Below are 21,711 nucleotides of genomic sequence, written 5' to 3'. Positions count from 1 at the left end.
CGACATCTTGGGCTTCGTCAAAGATATTGACTCGGCTTTCTTAGGTGTAAAGTTTACTTTGAACCTTACTTGCGACACTGCTGAAAACACACTTCATAGAGCAAATGGGGTTGGGGCTGGAAAATTTACGATAAATCATCTTTCGCTTTGGGTTCCTTACATCAGGCCTTCAATCGAAGTGCAGACTATGATAGAAAGCAGGTTGGTCGCTGGATACACACGTGTGCTGTATTTCGAGCAAAGTCGTATAACCAAAAACGATTTGGCCCTTATAAGGTCATTGCATCGTGGCTTGTAACAACAAACAGTAGTGAAGAGCTACCAAGTCACATCTTTGTGGCTTTCCATGACGCTGGACGCTTTAACAATCAAGAACAAACTATACATGTCTTTGAGCATGCTAATTTAAGTCGAATTTATGTTGAGATCAATAACACTCAAAAGTATCCTGAAAAAGAGCTTGATGTTAGTTACACAGCTGCTAACAGCAATTACAGCAGAGCCTACATGATGTTTCAAGACGCTGCAATGAAGTACAGCGATCCAGATACAGGCTCTCAAGTAAGCTTAGGACACTTCGCAAGCCTGTTTCCTATTTACCATTTCGATGTAAGTCATCATGCGGATGTTTTGAGAAAAAAAAGAGGCAAACATTAGAATTCGTTGGACCTTGAAGCAAGCTTTTCGTAGCGCAATGCTGGTGGCAGCAATGCGTATAACATGTTCTGCTTGGTGCTTAACGAACGATTTATTCGAATTAATGGGATAAACGGTAAAATGGACATAATCGTTTAGACTGTTTGTCTGATGTGATATGTTATTATTTAAAAATAATTTATAAGATTAAAAAAACAAAAAAATTTTCGACTGTTTATATACGCAAATTGTTTTGCATGTGCACAAAAATGTCGGACATTAATAACGCAATATTTGTTGAAGCTCTCAGACCCGCCATGGAGCGAGGAATCACTCAAGAATTTAAAGGCGCTGGTATTTATCTTCCTGGGTAAAGAGTATAGAAGGAAGTAGCTTTATTGGAAATCCTATTGGAAAACTCATACCTACGGTCACTAAACTCATACCAAAAGTGTTACAGTCCCTAGGCCTAGCAGCTATATCAGGTGCTATCACCGGCAGCACGCAAAAAGCAGTTGCTGGTAGTGGTGTAGTTAGGAAAAGTGGCGCAGCTGCTAAAGGTGGTGGACGTAATAACTACACAGTTCACGGTGTTACACTTTCAACGGCTCAGAAAAATAACCTGGCAAAGGCAGTCAGAGAAGGAACCGCACTGACTATACGACTTACCAAAAAAGACCTTGACGGCCCTGACATGCTTATGCTTACTAAGACGCAAATTAAGCGCATAATGGATCTGGGTTGGATTTAAAATTGTCTAAGAGTCAGATTTCAGCCATGGTTTCATTTTATAAAGTACTAGCAATTTTTTCTCGCAATAGTCACCATCTTCTGTAATAAAAATAATCACTATGTGTACTTTACCTTGACAAAATACTAATGTCACTTAAGTTAGGTTCCTTCTCTTTGAGCAAATAATAATGTTCACTATCCTTAGCAACAATTTCTTTTGCAGAATCTAAAGAGAAACAAACAAACCTCAATTTATCATCTTACTAGAGAGGTTACTAAAAATTGACCTCTTTGTTTTTAGAATTAAAATCAATCTATTCAAAAAAATCCTACCAATTTGAGGCTTTTTTGCAATGGGTTGATTTCTTAGATAGCAACTTCTGGTTTGATGTCATTCAGCAAGGCTAAGTGCAACATTAGTGAAGTTTCTAAGGTATGAAGCCAATCTTTTAAAGTAACTGTGCTTTGCTTCATATCGCATGCACCAGCTCCGAATCATTGGCCCAAATTTGAAAAAATCAAGGACTCGTGTTAGCTAGAGGGAAACCTATGATGTAATTTTTACATGCATTTTGAGTTACATACCATATTTTTATTTATAAACTAAGATACAAACCAGCAAAATCATACCTGTAATATGAGCTGGGTAATGAACCAAGTAATGGATCTTGGGTATAATTGAAAGCCCAGGATAAAGCTGGGTGAATTTCCACAAAAATTCCTTCAGGTATCCTTCCAGGATGGCAAGTTCATCAGTGTTTGTGATTGGTGAAAAAACAATGTCAACAATTTTAAGGAGCAACAGAAAATGCATCCACTTTTCTTCATCCTGAGAAATGGCACTGCCGAGAGCTAAAAGAAGGAATTTTCAAAGGCACCACATTTGTCTTGCTATAAAAAGAAAAACCAATCATTTAAATCAAGGGTGATGGTATTAATGCTCGTGACAATCACTACACCCTACCTTTTTGCTTTAAACTATTGTTTTCACTCCTCAAAGTTGTCCGGGTGATTGGTGATGGCTTGTTTTTATCATTAAAATATCCATAATGAAGAATTAATTCTTTCATTAAGTTGCTCCACTGTTAAAAATTTTTCTTTAAATATGAAGTCCTTCAGCAATTCTTTACATACATACTGAAGTACTCCTTCTAGTATATCATGCATTGCATCACCTGGCATGCCATCTGCTACATGAAAATACCTAGAGTTGTGAAGAATTGATCTTCTGCAAAGCCCATATTCTTTACTCAGTTCTGGGTTTTCTTCAATCATTTCATGTTGGCGGTCATGACCAGCACAAGTTCGAAGTGTAAAATGTTTGTCTAAAAACTGAAAGACTTACTTTAAAGTGTATGTTCCTGGTCTGCTAAAAAACATAATAAAACATTTAATCTATGTTGATACAGGTTAATAATGTATTATCATAAACATACATACCTTCTGCTTTATTTGTTCAGTGGTCCCCATGCATTGCCGGCATTTCAAATGTGCACCTGGACCTTCTTTGAATCGACCCATGAGTTGTGATCCAAGATTGTCTCCAGAAACCAACACAATAGTCCCAGAAAATGACATAGGTTCACCTATAACAATGAACTGGTGACCACCATCCTCAAAAAAGAAGTGTGACAGTTAACTTTAAGCAATTTCTATCAAACTACTTACTCTGCACAATTATCAATAACAGGTAATAAGCTAAGAAACAATAAATAGGATCACTTACTTGTTCAAGGTATTCAAGGTCAGTCATGAAAGGCTCCAAAAGAATGTCAATGCCATATTTCTTGATAATTGGAACTGTAGCCATAATGAGTAGGTGAATGTTATCACACTGGGATCGATATCGAGGATCAATATTTCCAGTTGTGTAGTAAACAACTCCTGTCATACAGAAATAATGGCATATGATGTAATAAAAGCTTCTTACAGCCTTTCATTGCTCATACACTTTTTTACATTTGAGTGACTGATTTAGTCACTATGATGTCATTAAACTATTACCTAACTTATGCTTTCCAGTTTTACTACCAAGGGCATTTGCAATTTCCAACTCATCATAGTAAAGCATGATTTGTAAAGCAGTTGAGTCCTTGGAAAACAGAGGATGGGTTTTGAAATACTGGCCATCGCAAACATCCTCAATCACATCATCATGTTTATGTTGCCGAAGATGACCATGGTTTAGCTGAAATTGAAATCGAAGAATGAAAATATTAAATTTATTAATAAATTAAATTTATTATTAACCAGCAATGGAATAGTCTGGTGGTAAGATGGGTGCCTTCCTACCATCAGACATTTCAAATTAAAATCAGGCTATTTTCATATTTTCATGAAATAATTGGAATATATTTTTGGAAATGTGCTTTAATAAATGCATGTCATCATTGTTTTTGCTTTCATGGAAACTAACACAGTAAAACACACATAAAGTTCCTTTGATGGTTATACATAGAACATGTATTAATATTTTGCAACCCTGTTATTGATATGGGTACTTGCAAAGATGTAGTTGTCATAGTTTGATAAACTTGCCAACAAAAAAAACACAACCATGCTATTAACAATCTGACCTGTTCAAGTACTCCTTTTACATTGAGCATTTTTTCCAAGGATTTAAGCAGTGGTATGTACATGATTTCATTATCTTTAATAACCTCTTTGTACACAGTCCTTGAACGTCTTTTCACAACTCTGTGTCCAAGTTTAATTCGTCTGAGTTGCTACAATTAAAATAATGATTATGCATAACAAGCACTAAAGAGCAGCTGGCTCAAATCTGTTAAAAATCTTAAAAAACTTTATCCAAAAACTCTTAACATTCTAAAAACAGTCAAAAACATAGAAATAAAAGTTACAACTAAGCCAAAATGCTCCTCAAAATAAGCATTCTGTTTATACATTGTAGAAATATGTTTGAATGGATTTGAGATAGCATGTCCTTCATCAAATAATTCATCAAGACCTGACACATCATTATAATTTAATCCAGCTTTCTCTAAGCAATTTTGCAAACCTTGTTTAATTGCTTTGACTGTTCCTTGGACAAGTTCAGTGGATTCTTCTACAATGTTATCCACACATTTTTGTGTGAGCAGATTGATTTCTTTTGTTTTTAGAAGAAATTGGGCCTTTTTGTGTTCCATTGCTTGAACAGAGTCATCAAGTTCATTTTCCCTGTTGAATTCATCAATTAAGAGTTCAAGTCCATCCTCATCAGGACAAAAATTGTTGTGAGTGCTACTCGCTGATTCAACGCAACACAGATCACGTAAGTTTAAGTCAACATTGGCGTGCTTTCTTCTAAGATGACTTTTGTAAGAGTTAAACTAAACAACAAATCCGTGAACGCACTGAATAAGTAAATATTTTTAATAAATAACAAACAATGCAGTGTCGTATCAAGAATCAAAAGCTTACCTTAGCGAAGGTTGAATTACATTCCGGCACTTCGCAGAAATATGCAATCTGGCATCGTGTTTATGAACAGCGACCAAATGATGCAACATTCCAGCGACAGACGTTGAAAAAACGTTGCACATACCTGACAACACAATCGTGGCATAATTAATTGAACTTTTACGAATATTCTCGCGTCACTAGTCAAGTGACAACACCGTTACCGTTTGTTAGAGCAATGAATGAGTAAAATCAGATCAATATTAAGTGTCATTAAGTGCATTTCTTTGTCCAATTAGTTGCGAACTTGCGGCGATTGGTCGATTTGGCCACTTGACATCCCATTACGCAAAGCGGCACGTGCCTGACTGCCTGTTGCCGATGTATGTAGTCGCGTGGCGTGTTTCTAAACTTCTTGTGCTTTGTTGAAGTGCATTTAAGCGTTTAAACTCTTGTATTGTGGGCAAAATGGAAATCAACAAACAATCATCCGTCGCTGGCATTATTCTTTTTTTGAAAAACAACAAATTGGATGAAATTGTCGAAGATTTTAAAGGTATTGTCTCATCCTGAAATGTAGGTCGCATGTGTGAGGGTTGTTGTCTCGTGCATAAATCTAGTGTAGAAAATAATTCAAAATTAGATTTATAGATGACTTGCCTTGTTTACGTTTTGCTAGCAGGCAGATTTTGTCGAGCGCTTTTAGAGAATACCAACAGCAATAACGTAATTTCATTGACGTTTTGCTTCTTATATTTTTAAAGCTAATCAAGTCGACGGCGAGGATTTTTTCAATTTAGAACCAAATGATATATATCAGATGATTCCTCGAATAAAACTTCACAAGAAGTTTACGTGTATTTGGAATGACGTCACTCAAAAGGTAAATTGAAGCCTTACAGGTTTTCTACATAAAATATTTCAAAATACTTGGTTTGTTATTGGTTTGTTGATTATATTTTTTACTGCCATGTGCTTTGATTGTGTCGTTATAAAATCACCAGAAGTAAAATTTCAGGCTTCATCTATTAACAGGGGTCATAAGCTTCAACAACACACTCTTGTGTCACTTCCAACAACATCAGAACTATCAACAAGGATGTGAATCCAGACATTCCAAGTAATTCAGCTGATCATCAAGAAAATCATGATGAGGTATCAAGCAACCCAGCTTGACTTGTTTGTCTTGTAATTGTGTGGATCCAGATGAACCATTGCTCCCATTTTGCATGAAATAGCTTAAAAGCATTTAGTCTGCTTGCTATATATTGTTTTGTTTGTTTATGCTTTAGTTATGTTGTATTATGTTTGATGAAGAGTCACTGTATGTAGAATTTATGATTCAATCCTCTATTAACAGGGCTTGTCAGAATCAGCTTGAACAGTGCACTCCCACATCTATTCAAGGCACATAAGAACCATCAACTTGGATGTAAATGAAGACATTGTTCTTAGTACTTCAGCTGATCATCAAAATGATGAAGTATGAAGGCTGAAGCCATTATTTGTATACAATATTTGTTCTAATGCTAGTTCATAAATATACAATGTATGTAAGTTCATAAATATTTTGCTGCGTTATTTCTTTACTTCTTTATGTTGTATGTTAAGGTTGAATTTTACTATTTTTTAAGAGCATTCGACCAGAGAGACATGGCAAGGACAATGTTCCAAGGAGTCCCTTGACAGCTAATGTGAACAATTCCAATTGGTTGTCCAAGTTTTGTTTGCCAACAAGAGTAAGTAGCATTAAAACTTAGTTTTTTACACACTACAAGCTTAATATATGTTAATAAAGATTGCCATATCATATTAAACCATGCTGTTTGTGTGTAGTGGGAACCAGCAGTGGAGGAGGCATTAAAAAGGCAGGAACTAAATCCAAATGAAAAAAATGCATTAAACAGGCAATTAACTTCTTCAATTTTGGCACATACTGAATCGCCAACTGTTCATGAAAGAAAACACATTGCTCTTATGTTAATTCAAAAGTATCCATTCTTAAAGGGATCATTTGGTTCTGGTCATGTAGGTTAAAAAAATCAATTATATTGCTGCATAATTCAGTTTCATAAAGTACTGTCATTGTTTTGTTTTTCCAGCAACTATGGGCAAACAAAATAGCAGACCGAGTCCTTAATATGCAAAGAAGAGCATCCCGAGCTCAAAAGCAAAGTATGCGGTGGCCCAAAGGGAAAACCGGGTAGGAAAAGTAAGAAATCAGCTTGCAATTCTCTTCCAGAAGGTGAAACAGAAGCAGCTATTGTAATTCAACAAAAGCAGTTGGTTGAAATGTTTAATATTGGCTCGCAAGACATGAGCAAGATCAATGTGTTGATGAACAATACCTTTGCTCATCGGCGTAGAGACATTTTGGTGAACAATACAAGGGCTTGGAAGCTTCTGCATGACTACCCTTTTTTCAAACACACCAAGGGAGTTGAAGTAAGGTTTCATTTCTTTTTCTGATTTTTGGCTCAATTGCCAACTTTTGTCGATCATTTTATTTCTTCTATAAAGTAGAAAACTTTTGTAGTGTTAATTAATGGTATGTAGTAGAGATTTTAAGTATTCTGTGTTTGCAAAAAATGTGCTATTTCTAATTGTGTGATTGATTTTCTTTAGCTTAGTTAAAAGGATCCTCTATATTGGTCAAATGGTCATGGATATGCACCTGAAAAAAATGCTTGTTTAATGGTAAAAACAACCAAATAAAATTGGTCAAATAAATTGGTAAATTTAACCATTTTTGTTTTTTGGTATTTTTGACCAATTTAGGAATTGGTTGTTTTGACCTATAAAAATTGTTCTTCTCAGGTGCATTCAAATGACCAATTTTTTTTTGTCATTTTGACCAATCTATTTTTCCACGTATACACGTATCTATTTTTACACTGTATACACGTATATTGAGCTATGGTTAGGCAGTTGGCTCTTTTCTTTTTCGGTGCGATTATGAGCTTCCTATAATGTTGCATTAAATTTTGTAGAATGCAAAAGTGGAAATAAGGAATATTTCAAAACGTATCTTGGTCGTGCAGAACTTCTCGCTGGCTGGCAGGGAAGGTAGGATTCGAAGTTAGATGCACCTGTTGTATATTTTCCCTTTCTAAGGTTTTGACAAATCGGGTCAATTTATTCTTTCCCCATTTGTTGTTATCGTCGTGTATTTAGTATTGTCGTAAATACACAACAAAGATTGCCGAAGGTAGCGAGAATTAACTTTGCCGTTTTTCCGGTTTATGGGTGATTGTTCGTAGCTAAGTAGCTATAATTGTTAAAACATGGTTTGAACATGTTCTGATTTGAAATTTCGATGAAGTATTTGTATTTCAAATATTTCCAAGCTAGATTCTAAGAAACAAAAGTTTGTTTTTTGTGTGCAATATTTATGCATGCTTATTAAATTAAAAATCACTCCAACAACGGTTGGTGATCGGCTCTTTTTTGAGTTTCAATCAAAAGTTCATCGTCAGAATCGTTCACTGCATAAGGGAATAGACCGAAATTGAATTCGACAAAAAAAAATACGTTTACAACAGTAGAGCTCTAACGTCGGTGTTTCAATTCACGATCCAAGCTGTAGATTTAAATAATAAAAGCAAAGCTTGCGGACCAACTGAAAGTGCTGAAGTGATAAGACTATTTTAATATGTCTGTCTTCTTATAAACTGCTTATCTCTCAAAGATGACGATGTGCGCTCCGATTAGCGAAACTCGTTCCTCAACACTTTAATTTGAGTTTTTGTTTCTTTATCTTCCTTTGTATTGGTAAACGTTGGTATTTTTCTTAGAATTGCAATTAATACTTCAAACTTTATTTTTGAATCGTATACAAAGAAATCCAGCTTGTAGAGCTAAAACTTGTCATTTACATCAACAGTTATCAATTGTTTTTGATGAGACATATTAGAAAACCGTGACTCGTCATTAGCCATAAAACACTTTCGTCGCTTTTCCCGTCATATCTTAGCATAATCTGGAGCAAAGTGGGACACTTTTTCATTCATTGCAATGTAGCTGCACAACGAAGAACATTGTTAAGACCAAATTTGGCCAAAACAATCCTTGTCATCTGACAATTATTTGGTAGTAATTTTAAAAACAGAGTCCATCTTAAGGTCATGCTATGATCAAACTTTGCTGTATTAATCATTTCTCACATTCAAGTGTGTGATCCTTAGGTGTCTCACTTTGTTAAAAATTGGAAATTAAACGAGACTTACCTTAAATCGAAGTTTAAATAAAATTCTATTAGTCATTAGCGAGGAGTGCAGGAACTGTAGGAGAGAGAGTACTGCACATGAATTGACCAGTATTTAGAGCACGAGTATTGGTACAAAGGCTAGAGTGGAGGAGAAGGGATGGGGAAAAATATGGGTGGGCCTACACGTCGACGCTTGTATGACAGCTCTAAAATTTACATGCACTAATAAGGTAACGGCATCAAAGAGCGTAGTCGTAATGGCGCGAAAGTCCGGCAAGACTTTGTCTCTCAGCATTTTAATTGGTCATCGACAGTAACTGAAAGAGAACTTGCGACACACACACTAGAATCTTGTAGAACTGCGGTGCGCAAATCTCGCTGACGATGGAAAATTTTTAAGGCTTGACCATATAAGCTCATTGAGTTTGGGCACAGTAAGTTTGTCGCAATTTTGCGGTGGCTTTTCAATTATTTTTCTGCGCTCCTCAAGCCCAATATTTGAAGAAATTTTTTCATTTGTAATCTAAGCTATTTTGGAATGAATCGCTGAGCATCGTGCATCAGAAGGTCTTAACTAACGTCAATTTCTTGCAAAAAATGAACAAACTTAAAAAACGAGTCGTTCAACTTTTGTAAATGTTTATTAATACTTTTACATTCAAATCTGAGCATCTTTACTGTCAATGTTGTGCATCAAACATGACGCCATCGGTACATTGTGATTTGCTGTGCATGTCAGTTCCAGGCTGTAAGTAGTAGATGTTTACGACGAAGAGGTGCGCTTTAACCACAGCTCTAATAATACACTAGATAGTGCAACTGACATAAAAGTTGAAGCCGGGCAAATTTACTCCCGGAGCCCCAAAGTAGTGAGAATCAATATGGCGTTGTATTAGAAAATATGTGGTCCAAGTTAATATCTCGCAATTATTAGCAAATTATGAATACTTGAATTTTCGCATTTCACTTACCTTAGGTATTGGCTTCTTAATCTCATATTGTACTTTATTCAATTTGCAAATAAATCATTATCAGCTGTACCAGAGAACGTTAAAATACACATGCGCGTCTTATTTTAGAAAATATTTTCCAAGAGTCTACTTTTTTGATACACCTGGAATATAGCACGTTGGTTGTTGGCGTCCTAGTGTTTTTTTTTTGACGCAACAGTTTTAAAGATCTTGCGCTGGCCAGCGCTTGCCCTCAAATTGCTTGCAATTAAGATAGCTTGCACAACCTCCTCCATATTTTGACTCAGGATAATTAAATTTTCTTTTAAATGAAAATTTTTCGTGCGCCAGGCCTGTTTTGTAGGACTTTTACAAGCAGATATTTCACTGCTATAACATTTTGCATTTTTTGAAACTTTCTTTTCCAGCTGTACCCCTGTACCGCGCGCGTCTTGTTACAAAGAACTTTTTACCATAATATACTTTTTTGATACATTCTTACTATACACACAATATATAAGCAATACACGTTATATAGGCTATGCACTCTATACACACTATATACACTGTATACACTATATAGGCTATATACACTCTATACACTATATATCCAACACATTGCATGATGAGGTAGTAAAGAAGTTCATTGAAAAACCACTGTGACTTGCTTTCTTATACAAATAGGTATTCATATATGGCTGATAGCAAGCTGATGATAATGCGAAAGGTTTTTCGCGAAAAAAGTGATCTGGAAACTAGAAAAAAATGATTCAAAAGAAAGGATTCCTTTTTTTCTAATTCTTTTGCCATTACACACTTTTCAAGCACAACTGGAAACTAAAACAACAGCAACCCGATCAACAGTTCTTTTTTCTTTGCAATATGTTTTTAGCATTATGAACATAGCTGAACATTGAAAAAACGCAAAAAAGTAAACTTGAAAAACTTAGTTACCGTTTGTAGAGGCAAAGACACTTGATTGCGCAATAGTTGACAATGTTGTCGGTGAGAGGGCCTCAATGGAACCTAGTATAAAAAAATTTGCCTTCATAATATTCATTCTAGAATTATTCTAATTCAGGGGCTGGTTTACGAAGCCTGCATAGCGTTATTCATTGGATAGCGAAAATTTTCAAACTTGTAGAAATGGTGTTTGTATTTTTGTTGCGACAAAAAATTTGGTAATCTTCGAAACAATATTTTATTTAAAGGACATGGGACATATATTTTTTCATGTCGCGATATCATTCATTGCAGTTTAGTATTCCGTAAAACATTATTTTTCCGGTTTGAAAATATATATTTAAAGCGCAATTTAGAATGAAAGTTTGCTTATTTCAAGGGCTGTCCGCCATCTTGAAATGAGCAGCCAAAATAATTAGATTTCATATGTGACGTCACAACAGGGAGACTTTGTCGCTGATGAATATTGTTTATATTGCAAATTGACAAGCATTCTCATTTATTACGCAAAGTTTGGGACTTTACACTGCTGTTACAGCACTCAAAATGGAAAATATTAACAAAGATGCTATGGTTCAGTCATATATGTTTGAGCCAATGCCAGATAAATTTGTAGAGAGTGAGAATTCTGACTCAGAAAGTTCTTCGTCGAGCGAAGTAGATGATCAGATAGACGAGGAGTTTGAAGCTATGTATAGTTGGCGTAAAACTTCACTCAGTTGCTGTAAATGCGGCCATTGTGAGTTTATGGCAAAAACGATTGAATGCTTTTGCTTTCATGAAAAAGCGGTTGAATATGACGAATATGATGGCAAACTTAAATCGGCACAGGATGCAGGCTTGTCTTGCGTGACTGAACTTGCTTTCTTCAATCAAAACATATCGGCAAACGTCCTTGAAATAGATACTTGGCAGTATATTGAAGAAAACAGTCCGTTAAGTGATGACGAACTTGCAGTCATACACAAAATATACCGTCATGTTGCGTATCGAAGATGTTCGAGATGGATTTTCCATATTCTTGGCAAGAAATGTCGAAGGCCATTTCCATCTTGCATGTACAAATGCATACGAGGGAAGTATTGGTCATCTGATGCACTTTACACTCATTTCAAATATGCCAAGTAAATTGAAATTGGATTTGAGGTATTTGAGATTTCAAGGCTTTTAAATCCGAGTCATATTCCCTTTTCCGTTATATCTTATAATCTATAATATGACACAGTCACACACTACACAACATAACATTACAATTTACAACAAAATCTGCTGTCTACAAAAATACAATTCTTAAAACTTTCTTCTATTTGTAATCATCTCTCAGACTTTGGCGAATATGTTTCATGAAGCTTTAGCTGTCATATTTGTTGATGTTTTTCATCGTCTACGATTTCCTACGAGTGGAAATGAACATGGACACGAACAAGCTCCGATACAACCATACAAAATGTATACTGAATATATCAATATATAACTTATTTTTCTTTATTTATTTCATTATGTATATTGCATGTACATGATGTAAAAAAAGTGTGAAAAAACGTTTTTTTAAGAATAATTCACACTGACTTCATCAAAACACATATAAAAGTATATTGTGTTACCAGATATGCCTCCCAGTTGTGACGTCATTGCATAAATCTGCATATCACATTATATTCAAAACAAATCAAAATGGCCGCGGAACTTTTAAATTGGAGTCAGAAAAACCTTTGTTACATGAAGAAAAAAACTTTGGTTGAACTAACAAAGGTATATTATAAGTCTATGCGATATTTCCCGTTAATTAAGCCTAACTTAAAATATACGTCCAATGTCCTTTAAGTGATTGAACAGTTAAAATCGTATAATTTTCTTTCATAAGAGATTTTTTGAAAGTTTAAAAAAATTTGCTATCTAATGCAAAGCTATTCGGCCTTTGTGCAACCGGCCTCTGTTGTTTGCATAATACATCATGATTGCCTTCAAATGAACATCATATTTTTGTTAACTTTAACTTATTAAAAATTTGAATTAGCTTATGCTCTCCTCTTTTAGATTGAAATGATTTATTTTTAATAAGCAACTTTTATAACATCATGTAATGTAGCTACGTTTTAAATATCAGAAAAACCAAACGGACTACGGAAGCAAGCCATTGTTGCCGATATTCTGATTTGGTAAAAATTCTTTAGAAAATGTTCTAGAAAACTTTAAGGTGCGCTTTAACCACAGCTCTAATAATACACTAGATAGTGCAACTGACATAAAAGTTGAAGCCGGGCAAATTTACTCCCGGAGCCCCAAAGTAGTGAGAATCAATATGGCGTTGTATTAGAAAATATGTGATCCAAGTTAATATCTCGCAATTATTAGCAAATTATGAATACTTGAATTTTCGCATTTCACTTACCTTAGGAATTGGCTTCTTAATCTCATATTGTACTTTATTCAATTTGCAAATAAATCATTATCAGCTGTACCAGTGAACGTTAAAATACACATGCGCGTCTTATTTTAGAAAATATTTTCCAAGAGTCTACTTTTTTGATACACCTGGAATATAGCACGTTGGTTGTTGGCGTCCTAGTGTTTTTTTTTTGACGCAACAGTTTTAAAGATCTTGCGCTGGCCAGCGCTTGCCCTCAAATTGCTTGCAATTAAGATAGCTTGCACAACCTCCTCCATATTTTGACTCAGGATAATTAAATTTTCTTTTAAATGAAAATTTTTCGTGCGCCAGGCCTGTTTTGAAGGACTTTTACAAGCAGATATTTCACTGCTATAACATTTTGCATTTTTTGAAACTTTCTTTTCCAGCTGTACCCCTGTACCGCGCGTGTCTTGTTACGAAGAACTTTTTACCATAATATACTTTTTTGATACATTCTTACTATACACACGATATATAAGCAATACACGTTATATAGGCTATTCACACTATACACACTATATACGCTGTATAGGTTATACACACTCTATACACTATATAGCCAACACATTGCATGATGAGGTAGTAAAGAAGTTCATTGAAAAACCACTATGACTTGCTTTCTTATACAATTAGGTATTCATATATGGCTGATAGCAAGCTGATAATGCGAAAGGTTTTTCGCGAAAAAAGTGATCTGGAAACTAGAAAAAAATGATTCAAAAGAAAAAATTCCTTTTTTTCCGAATTCTTTTGCCATTACACTCTTCAAGCACAACTGGAAACTAAAACAACAGCAACTCGATCAACAGTTCTTTTTTCTTCGCAATATGTTTTTAGCATTATGAACATAGCTGAACATTGGAAAAACGCAAAAAAGTAAACTTGAAAAACTTAAAAGTACTGTAGAACAATATCAGTAAGAGTAAGATAATCTATCTGAGTTTAGTGCGTAGGTATAATGTAGGTTTTTATTCTTGAAGAGTTTATAATCGGATTAGGCCAGTGGCTCTCTCAAAGTGGTGTACAGAAGTTACTGCTTGGCCAGATTTATGTTAAAGACTGATCATCTATTTGGACAAACTTGAGCGAGCAAAACATAGTTCGTTTTCAAGTTCGTCTTTGTGTATATACGGGCAAACTGACAGATCATCCGTCAAGATGTGTACGAATTATTTGAATAGTTTGTTTATTTAGACGAATTTGCATGGGTATTTTGACTTGACGCATCATTCTTCAGTGAAAATAAATGTGGAATGAGGACAAACTACGGAAAAAATAATACTTCGTAGTTCATAACTCGCTCCAAAATCTTTCAAAGGCAAAATTGGACTTTGTGTGGTTTATTAATAGAAAGTTCGTCTTGTGTTTATACTTTGACGTATGATCTGTTAGACGGATCATTAGTCCAAACGGATGGATTATTCGCCGTTTAATCACGTAAGGCTTTAGGTGATTATTCTGACATTATTTGCGACAAAATTAAACCAAATAAGATAGAAAGTATATACAATATTTATGAATTGCGACAGCAACTGCAATAAAATGTTACAAGAAATTAAGATGCGTTTTATTATGTCAATGTTTACCTAAATATTAGAGGGGCTATAAAGGCGTATAAAACAGGATGGTGGGGTGGTGAGGTGGTGGAGCTGCTGCGAGGCCTAGAATCATCTTGCTGTCATGTTAAATGCCCACAAATTGTGGGTATGGTACAGGCCATTAAAGTCAGATCGATCGTGTTAAGCTCTTTGTTTTTTTGTTTTTTGTAAAAAATTATCTTGATTGCACTATATATGCTGTTCCATTTTGTTCTCCTTTGCGTGTTAACACAAAGCAGTTATGCGTTTGGCGATTCGTTTTTGGGACTGTATGCTATCCGATTTGTATGTGCAGTCGACACACAATTTGCAATTTTGCTTATAACTCTTCCGATATAACTATTCTACATCACAGATAAACATTTCAAGCTTTTACATTCAAAGCCAGTGACGGAAGATGCCTGACTTTTAACATGTGACAACTAATAAAATTTTTCATAAGTTCATGTTTCCGTTCTTTCATAAGTTTACAGTCTCGAATTACAATTACCCATTATTTTATTATATAAGTTCCGACACTTGCTTGTTGCATTAATTATAGTATGAGTTGTAATGAAGTACAACTAAACAATAAAGATCACTTCTTAACTTGCTACAAGTGCTGCGTTTGTACAGAGTTCAAGAATATTTGAAGACGAAAGAGGCCATCTTATCAAGTCAGCCACTTAATTCATTTTCACCCCTCCAAAATTTGAATCTGTTCCTATAGGCCTATGTTTACGTGTAAGTTTATTTTGCATTTGTGCAGATATTTAGATAATAAAGTAATACTAATGTAAGAGTATCCTCAAGTTCTAATTATTCAGGGTAAGAGTTCCTGCATTTCAAAAATATTACTAATACTATTTGTATCAAAATGCGTCTCTACGTATTATCAATAGATTCTAACAGCTATACGGGTTAATAAATTGCCTAAAGGACTTATCAAACGCCGAGAAATCATTTAACTTAAATTCCTGATAAGGCTAAAGGCTAATTTATACTTCATGCGACAAGTGTCGCGCGCCATGTCGCATGAGGAATATGACGTCATTTCACCAAAACGGAAGTAACATTTGACGTAATTTCACCGTATTGTCGCACACGTGCACCTCGCAAAAAGTTGTAACGTCGCAGACATTTTGTCGGATTGTCGCGCAAGATAATTGGCTATCTAATAACACGTGGTTAGTTATTTGTGTTTGTCTCAGCATATGTTTATCACAAATATGAAAAAATATTAAATCATGGATGGATTCGAAGAAAGATTAGCGGAAGAAGTTAGGAAATACCCTCATATATAAGACTTGTCTAGAAGGGATTGAAAAAACCTACAAAAAACTACAAATTCATGGAAGAAAATCACCGAAAAGCTCGAAACAAATTATGCTGTTTGCAGACAAAAATGGAATAAAATACGGGACCGATTTACGAAAGCCAAAAAGCGTTTGAAATCGAAGAGTGGTAATCATGGAGGAAAAATTATACCTGCTATTGTCATTAGCCTGTCGTGGTTGTCTAGCATTTTAGCAGAAATGAATTCATTTGATTCACAAAGAATATTAACAGTGCTGCCAATGCATTAATTGATGTAAATGTCAACATAATTTTAAATTTGTATGCAGATTTCGCGCGGTTGTCGCATGGGTTGTCGCGTTTACTATAAATGCTTTATTTGACTGTCGGATGGCGCGTGCCCATAGATTGCACAAGCCAGAGTGTCGCGCGACACATGTCGTAAGAAGTATAAATTGGCCTTAACTTACCTAAAGGAAATATCGTCACGCGATTCGAAATCGGTGTGTTTGGAGCCAAAAACAATTGTAGAATTACATGCGTTTTTGTTGATGTTGAACATTTTGATGTGATGTTCAACAAGACATCATTCTTTCCTTGTATTTTTTGGAAAGTTTTTACTGTTTCTACTTTTTTATTGGAGACAGTTGCTATGACTACCGCAGGTCTCTCTTCTCCTGTGTAGAGAACAATCCAAGTTAGAATTGCAGGACTTTTGGATTCTTTACTTGGTCTAGATTTCAATATTATCTTTGAATCTAAAAAATTTCAATTTCAACTTAAATCAATGTGTGTGGTGCATACAAAAATAGGTTTTTTTACAAATGACTAACTTCCATCATATTTAAAGCCTTGCAATGAATGTTATTAAAATAATTAATTGCAACCCACACCTCACATTCTACCGTGGCAACTACTCGTGCAAGCATAGTCACCTATGTAGTTGATATGGGGGGATATTTCAAATTGTTATTTTCCGTGCTCTCGCCTACCGCACATTAACAGAATGAACAAGCTAATGCTGCTTTGATAGAAAAACTCTAATGAATAAAATTTTCTAATAATGCTATCCGATTTGTATGTGCAGTCGACACACACATTTCAATTTTGCTTATAACTCTTCCGATGAAACTATTCTACATCACAGATAAACATTTCAAGGTTTTACATTCAAAGCCAGTGACAAAAGATGGGTGTAGATAAAAAGCGGGCGCGGACGACGGACGCGGACGCAGACGACGAACGCGGTTGGCGGACGCAGATGTAAGACGAACGTCTGTTTGTACGACAAACGTTTGTACGTCTGTTTGTCTGTTTGTTTTTTTTTGTTTTTTTTTATCTACCTGTTTGTTGTGGGCGGGAATTGCAAATGATTTATTGTAGGAGTTTGACAGTAATTTAAAGGGTGTAGATAAAAAGCGGACGCGGACGCAAAACGCGCCAACAAACAGTGCAAACAGCTTTGTTTTTAATGATTGTACGATGATATTTACAGCTAAATTTTGACAGACTTAATTATGCAGAGAAATGAACAGGCAATGAACCCGAAATATGTGAAGAGTTTGAAATTGTATATTTCATGTTATACGTTCATCTTCTTCGACATAATTTACTTGAAACTTAATTTTGAGGTGACCTTTTTGCTTGCACTGCATTTAAGTTAAAATTAAAAAAAAGAGATCAGCAGAATAAATAATTTTTGTTAATACCTAAAGTATATGACAACACCAAAATAGGTTCTCTTGTCTACAAAATTATGCCGAATTCCCGAAGGAATATCTCATGCTCATTCTTCAATCTACATTTAATACTATAAGGCACATGCACAAGTGTTGCCGCAAAATGGGATTGTTTACTTCTTATGCAGCCTGTGTTGACATGGTAATAGACGTTTCCTGGACGTTGTTTTAGCGTTCCTTCGTTATCATAATATCCTCTCAATGTGTTTGATACAATTACTAAATCATAAGGAGAATTTCTTATGAAACCACCTGGTTTAAGTTGCTTACTGCATCCATAGCATGTTTTCACTTGAGGTGGACAATACTGCAGTAAATACAGTAGATACGACCCATAAATTGGGTTAGGATATCCAGGAGAAATGCAGATATCTTCAGATAATGGAAAAGGGTTAATCTGTTGGGAGGGTTGCGATATGAGAGGATGTGTGTTTTCACGTACTAATTGACCTGTTATGTTGAGCCGATCGTAATGCCTGTATGGTGTGGATTCTTGTGGATTGCATAGTTGTTGTGCATGTTCTTGCAAATTTTGATGATGGTGATGGAGATGTTGTAAGTTCTGTGAATGTTTTTGTTGTACTTGCTGTTTTGGCTGCTCGATTTGTGTTTACTGCTGTTGAAAATAATATTGCCCTATAGTTTGTGGCTTATGAAGAAGAACCTGATGTTGCTGTGATTGCAAATTAGTCTGATTTATTCGATCCACAATCATTATCGAATCATTGTCTTTCTTTTTTCTACCTCCCTTTCTTCGCTTGGTAGCTGGCTTATTTCCCTTTTTTCCAACACCTTTACTAGAGTCGAAGGTGACAAGAGTTGTAACGTTAGTGGGATTTTTTGTACGTTCCAGCCATGCAACATATTCTTTTAGGCTGTTTGTTTTTTCTGCTATTGCCACAGCATGTTTGCAAAAGTGTGCAGAGGCCCATCCAGGGCAGTTTTCACACGTAACTTTCCCACTATTTTCAATGAATACATAGTGAGGTCTTCGCGATGTTTTGCTTAAAACGAGAAAAGATTTACTGTTTCCTCCTGGGGCTGAAACTATAGCTCCATCCTGCATTAACAGTTTCTGAGCTTTTCTGAAAACTCTTTCCACGGTTTGGACTGGTACACTCGATAGGTTAGCGTCCTCGGGTGTCATTGATAAGAATAGAGAAAGACATTCGTCTTCTTTAGTTTGCTCATCCTCTACGCAAAAGGTCTGGTCCAGTTTTCTTTCGTGAGCTTTACGTTGGGCAGCGCTCTTAGCAAACCATTGTTGTTTTGTGAGTTGAAGATGAGAATACTTCTCGATTAGCCTGTAGGGACCGCTATTAAGTAAAGCACCTCTTACATCTTCACGTTGTTGCTTGATTAGTTGTCCCATTTTCATCGCAAATGTTGACATCTCATTTTCTTGAAAGTTCACTGCTCTTTTTATGATAGCATTGGCAGATTCAGGTACATTTGTGTAGAATGGTGTGGGTGGGTCTCCCATTCCACAATTCTTTCGAACTTCTGTCAGCATACTTTCTGCGATCATTTGCGTCTATTAGAAAATTTATTTAGATACATTTAGTTGAAATGTAAATTTAACAAGAATAAACATTTCAATCACTATAGACACAAAGGTTTCTTGAAAAGGAAACTTATGGAATATATTGTACAAAATTATATTTTTTAGGATACAGCTACCTTTTCATATATAAATTTGAAGAAAGATGGCTCTTGATTTGCACCCAAAAAAGAACGTTCTCTTTTATCCCATATCTCTTTCAGCGCATTGAGATTGGAGAAAAATTCACTTTCATCGATGGAGTCTAGTAAGCCTAAAAGATAACGTAAAATGCGCAATGTTGTAACAAATGGCTGTTTACTAATAGGTTTTTGCAAGCATACCCTTCTCATAAATTTCCCCTGATTTTTTTCCAAATACGTCATCAAGAAAAGTATTTTGTGCTGTATCCGACACATTTGATTTTCTCAGTTGTAATTTACAGTTTTCGCGGAAGTGCCCAAAGCATCGTAAGTGAATTGCATAGCACATACTGTTCTTCATCGCGCTGATCAAAGCCTCTTCCCCATCTGTCCCAATGGCAAGAACGTTTTTTATGTTTCTATTAAGGGAAGTCAATTTCCCAAAGAAGTAATCATACGATTCGGTTGTTTTGGTTTGGCTAATTAGAAGAGGTCCAATTATTAAAGGATGATGACCTTCTCTTCTTGTTACAACTTTCAAATTGCGATACGTCGTAACAGTTAAATTGTAGTTTCCTAGATTGAATGTGGGATCTGCAGAAAATATTACAAAGTTTTGAGGATCAGTGCAGAATTGCTCGATCTCATTAAGTTGCCAATCGCAACACAGAACACATCTGAGTTCAGGAGCAGCTGATACGTCACGAATAAAGGGATCTTTCCCTTGGCTTAATTGCTGCCTCTTGCACTCCTGGAGAAGAACAGCAAGAGAGTCAACTTTTTTAATACTCGTGATTTGCTTTGTTTTGGCTCGGCAATTTTTGGCTTGCGTTCTGTTTCTGGGAAGATCACTTGCAGCACTGGCACCTAAGTAACCACCACTTTCTTCGCTCACACGATGAAAGATTCCTCTAGGTCCAGATGTTTCAGCAACTTCTTTTACTCTTTTTAATATGCTTGGTTTTGTGCGAATATATCCACCTGCTTGTTTCTGCCGTGAGTTACCATGAGGACTGGGCGTAATTTCGTGTTCTTCTCCATCGAAGATATACTGAACCATTAATAATGCTTTATTTTCTATATGTGGGTTGCAACAAAGGAAGTGAGCATTTACAAGCAACATAAATATAAAATCACAATCTAAGTTCTGTCTTCAATGAAGAATTAAAATTGGTCATCGTCAAAAATCAATGCCAGTAAAATGATTGTGTCCAAAACGTTTAAAAATGCCTGTACCTTCTAGATATGCCACGTACTTCTTGATGTCAGGAGATGTCTTGCTTTTGTAATACATTCTCACCAATGTATAGAAACCTTCATTTTTCTTGGTTTTACATTGACCTACTTCGCTTATCCTTCCCTCAGAAAGACAAAATCGAGTCTTTTTCACCCCATTGTTTTTCCAAGCACCCATATCGTCACATTTCCAATCATCCCATTCTTTAAATTCAGAGGCGTCAATCAAGAATGTAACGTTATTTGATACATTGGTGGGTGTAATCTTACATACTCGCTCAGGAGGATGGGGTACAAGTAAAACTTTGACTCTCTCTTCTGGCGAGAGGACTTCTTTACCACTCTTAAATTGCGAAAGTGATAGATTTTCCTTGTAGTATCCATCAAAAACTCTATACAAATAGTAGGGAAAAAAGCGTAAGAGCATTGAGAAACGTAGGTATTCAAGCAGTATCATTCACACCCTTCATCACTTTCGCTCATTGAACTTCTGTCACTGAAATCTTCGTCATGGACACAAATGACAGCCTCTTCGGAAACGTCCTGTTTAAAATGTAAAAAATATCAAATTTCAGTTTGTACAGCTACGAGTCATAAAAGGCAACAATACATGAAAAGACACGATCATGAGTCAGGAAAGGACAATTTTTCTTGTCAAACGCTACCATGTACGTAGCTTATAAATTTTGCTTTTCCAATTTTAAAAAAAGTCAATCTTATATGACTCAAATCATACGATAAAGAAAATATGTATTAATTGAAACCATAAGTAAGTAAAAGCTTTGCATGCACTTATGCAAAGAATGTCCTACAGGTAATTTCCTTTTTAAAGATAAGATAAGAATATTTGTTGAGGTCCCACTCTCTGGTGGTCCAC

The 21,711-nt window shown here is 35.5% G+C and overlaps 3 protein-coding genes and 3 long non-coding RNA genes across 9 annotated transcripts in view; 1 reads left to right on the top strand and 5 right to left on the bottom strand.

Moving 5' to 3' along the window:
- Positions 1–870: 870 nt before the first annotated feature.
- On the bottom strand, positions 871–1,903 carry LOC124458070. Its single transcript, XR_006952983.1, has 2 exons — positions 1,702–1,903; positions 871–1,594 (listed from the first exon to the last, which is right to left on the bottom strand). It is a non-coding gene; the product is annotated as an uncharacterized LOC124458070 (long non-coding RNA).
- A 121-nt stretch (positions 1,904–2,024) lies between these two features.
- Positions 2,025–2,983, bottom strand: LOC124458068. Of its 2 annotated transcripts, none has more exons than XR_006952979.1 (4): positions 2,809–2,983; positions 2,714–2,737; positions 2,333–2,572; positions 2,025–2,259 (listed from the first exon to the last, which is right to left on the bottom strand). It is a non-coding gene; the product is annotated as an uncharacterized LOC124458068 (long non-coding RNA). The 2 variants fall into 2 exon arrangements; XR_006952980.1 differs by having other exon boundaries at positions 2,714–2,734.
- Positions 2,984–3,028: 45 nt separating this feature from the next.
- Positions 3,029–4,274, bottom strand: LOC124457322. Its single transcript, XM_047007595.1, has 5 exons — positions 4,230–4,274; positions 3,945–4,094; positions 3,373–3,556; positions 3,095–3,252; positions 3,029–3,037 (listed from the first exon to the last, which is right to left on the bottom strand). Exons 1-5 carry the CDS (start codon positions 4,272–4,274, stop codon positions 3,029–3,031), a joined length of 546 nt encoding a protein of 181 aa, XP_046863551.1.
- Positions 4,275–4,474: 200 nt separating this feature from the next.
- LOC124458067 lies at positions 4,475–5,143 on the bottom strand. The gene is made up of 2 exons (XR_006952978.1): positions 4,792–5,143; positions 4,475–4,700 (listed from the first exon to the last, which is right to left on the bottom strand). It is a non-coding gene; the product is annotated as an uncharacterized LOC124458067 (long non-coding RNA).
- Positions 5,118–21,711, top strand: part of LOC124458064 — a 61,759-nt gene continuing 45,165 nt past the window's right edge. The window contains exons 1-9 of one of the 3 annotated variants that reach the window (XR_006952976.1): positions 5,118–5,326; positions 5,535–5,653; positions 5,806–5,925; positions 6,131–6,253; positions 6,407–6,509; positions 6,607–6,798; positions 6,873–6,945; positions 7,013–7,215; positions 7,761–7,836. Coding sequence is in view for 2 of the 3 variants with exons in the window: in XM_047008170.1 (XP_046864126.1) it covers positions 6,207–6,253; positions 6,407–6,509; positions 6,607–6,798; positions 6,873–6,945; positions 7,013–7,215; positions 7,761–7,836; positions 10,612–10,640 (723 nt within the window). In the remaining variant the exon portion in view is untranslated. Of the gene's footprint in view, positions 5,654–5,805; positions 5,926–6,130; positions 6,254–6,406; positions 6,510–6,606; positions 6,799–6,872; positions 6,946–7,012; positions 7,216–7,760; positions 7,837–10,611; positions 10,767–21,711 lie in introns of those variants that run through there. The other 2 variants (XM_047008170.1, XM_047008169.1) reach the window with 2 other exon arrangements.
- LOC124458063 lies at positions 17,635–21,377 on the bottom strand. The gene is made up of 4 exons (XM_047008168.1): positions 20,835–21,377; positions 19,800–20,675; positions 19,596–19,729; positions 17,635–19,449 (listed from the first exon to the last, which is right to left on the bottom strand). The coding sequence occupies exons 1-4, from the start codon at positions 21,289–21,291 to the stop codon at positions 18,526–18,528; spliced, it is 2,391 nt and encodes a 796-aa protein (XP_046864124.1). The 5' UTR covers positions 21,292–21,377; the 3' UTR covers positions 17,635–18,525.

This window comes from Xenia sp. Carnegie-2017, unplaced genomic scaffold (assembly GCF_021976095.1).
Source record: "Xenia sp. Carnegie-2017 unplaced genomic scaffold, XeniaSp_v1 HiC_scaffold_6, whole genome shotgun sequence".
NCBI classification, from domain to species: Eukaryota; Metazoa; Cnidaria; class Anthozoa; order Malacalcyonacea; family Xeniidae; genus Xenia; species Xenia sp. Carnegie-2017.
The sequence above is the reverse complement of the archived record's forward strand: the minus strand, read 5'-3'. Positions and strand labels throughout refer to the sequence as shown.

Coding starts and splice junctions, on each gene's coding strand:
- LOC124457322 (XM_047007595.1), bottom strand. CDS start 4,274: ATGTATAAACAGAATGCTTATTTTGAGGAGCATTTTGGCTTAGTT. Junction 3,557..3,944: donor TAAAAGGAGTACTTGAACAG/GTCAGATTGTTA, acceptor TTTCAATTTCAG/CTAAACCATGGTCATCTTCG. Junction 3,253..3,372: donor AACTGGAAAGCATAAGTTAG/GTAATAGTTTAA, acceptor TCTGTATGACAG/GAGTTGTTTACTACACAACT.
- LOC124458063 (XM_047008168.1), bottom strand. CDS start 21,291: ATGATACTGCTTGAATACCTACGTTTCTCAATGCTCTTACGCTTTTTT. Junction 19,730..19,799: donor AGGGGAAATTTATGAGAAGG/GTATGCTTGCAA, acceptor GTTATCTTTTAG/GCTTACTAGACTCCATCGAT. Junction 19,450..19,595: donor TCAAATTTATATATGAAAAG/GTAGCTGTATCC, acceptor ATTTTCTAATAG/ACGCAAATGATCGCAGAAAG.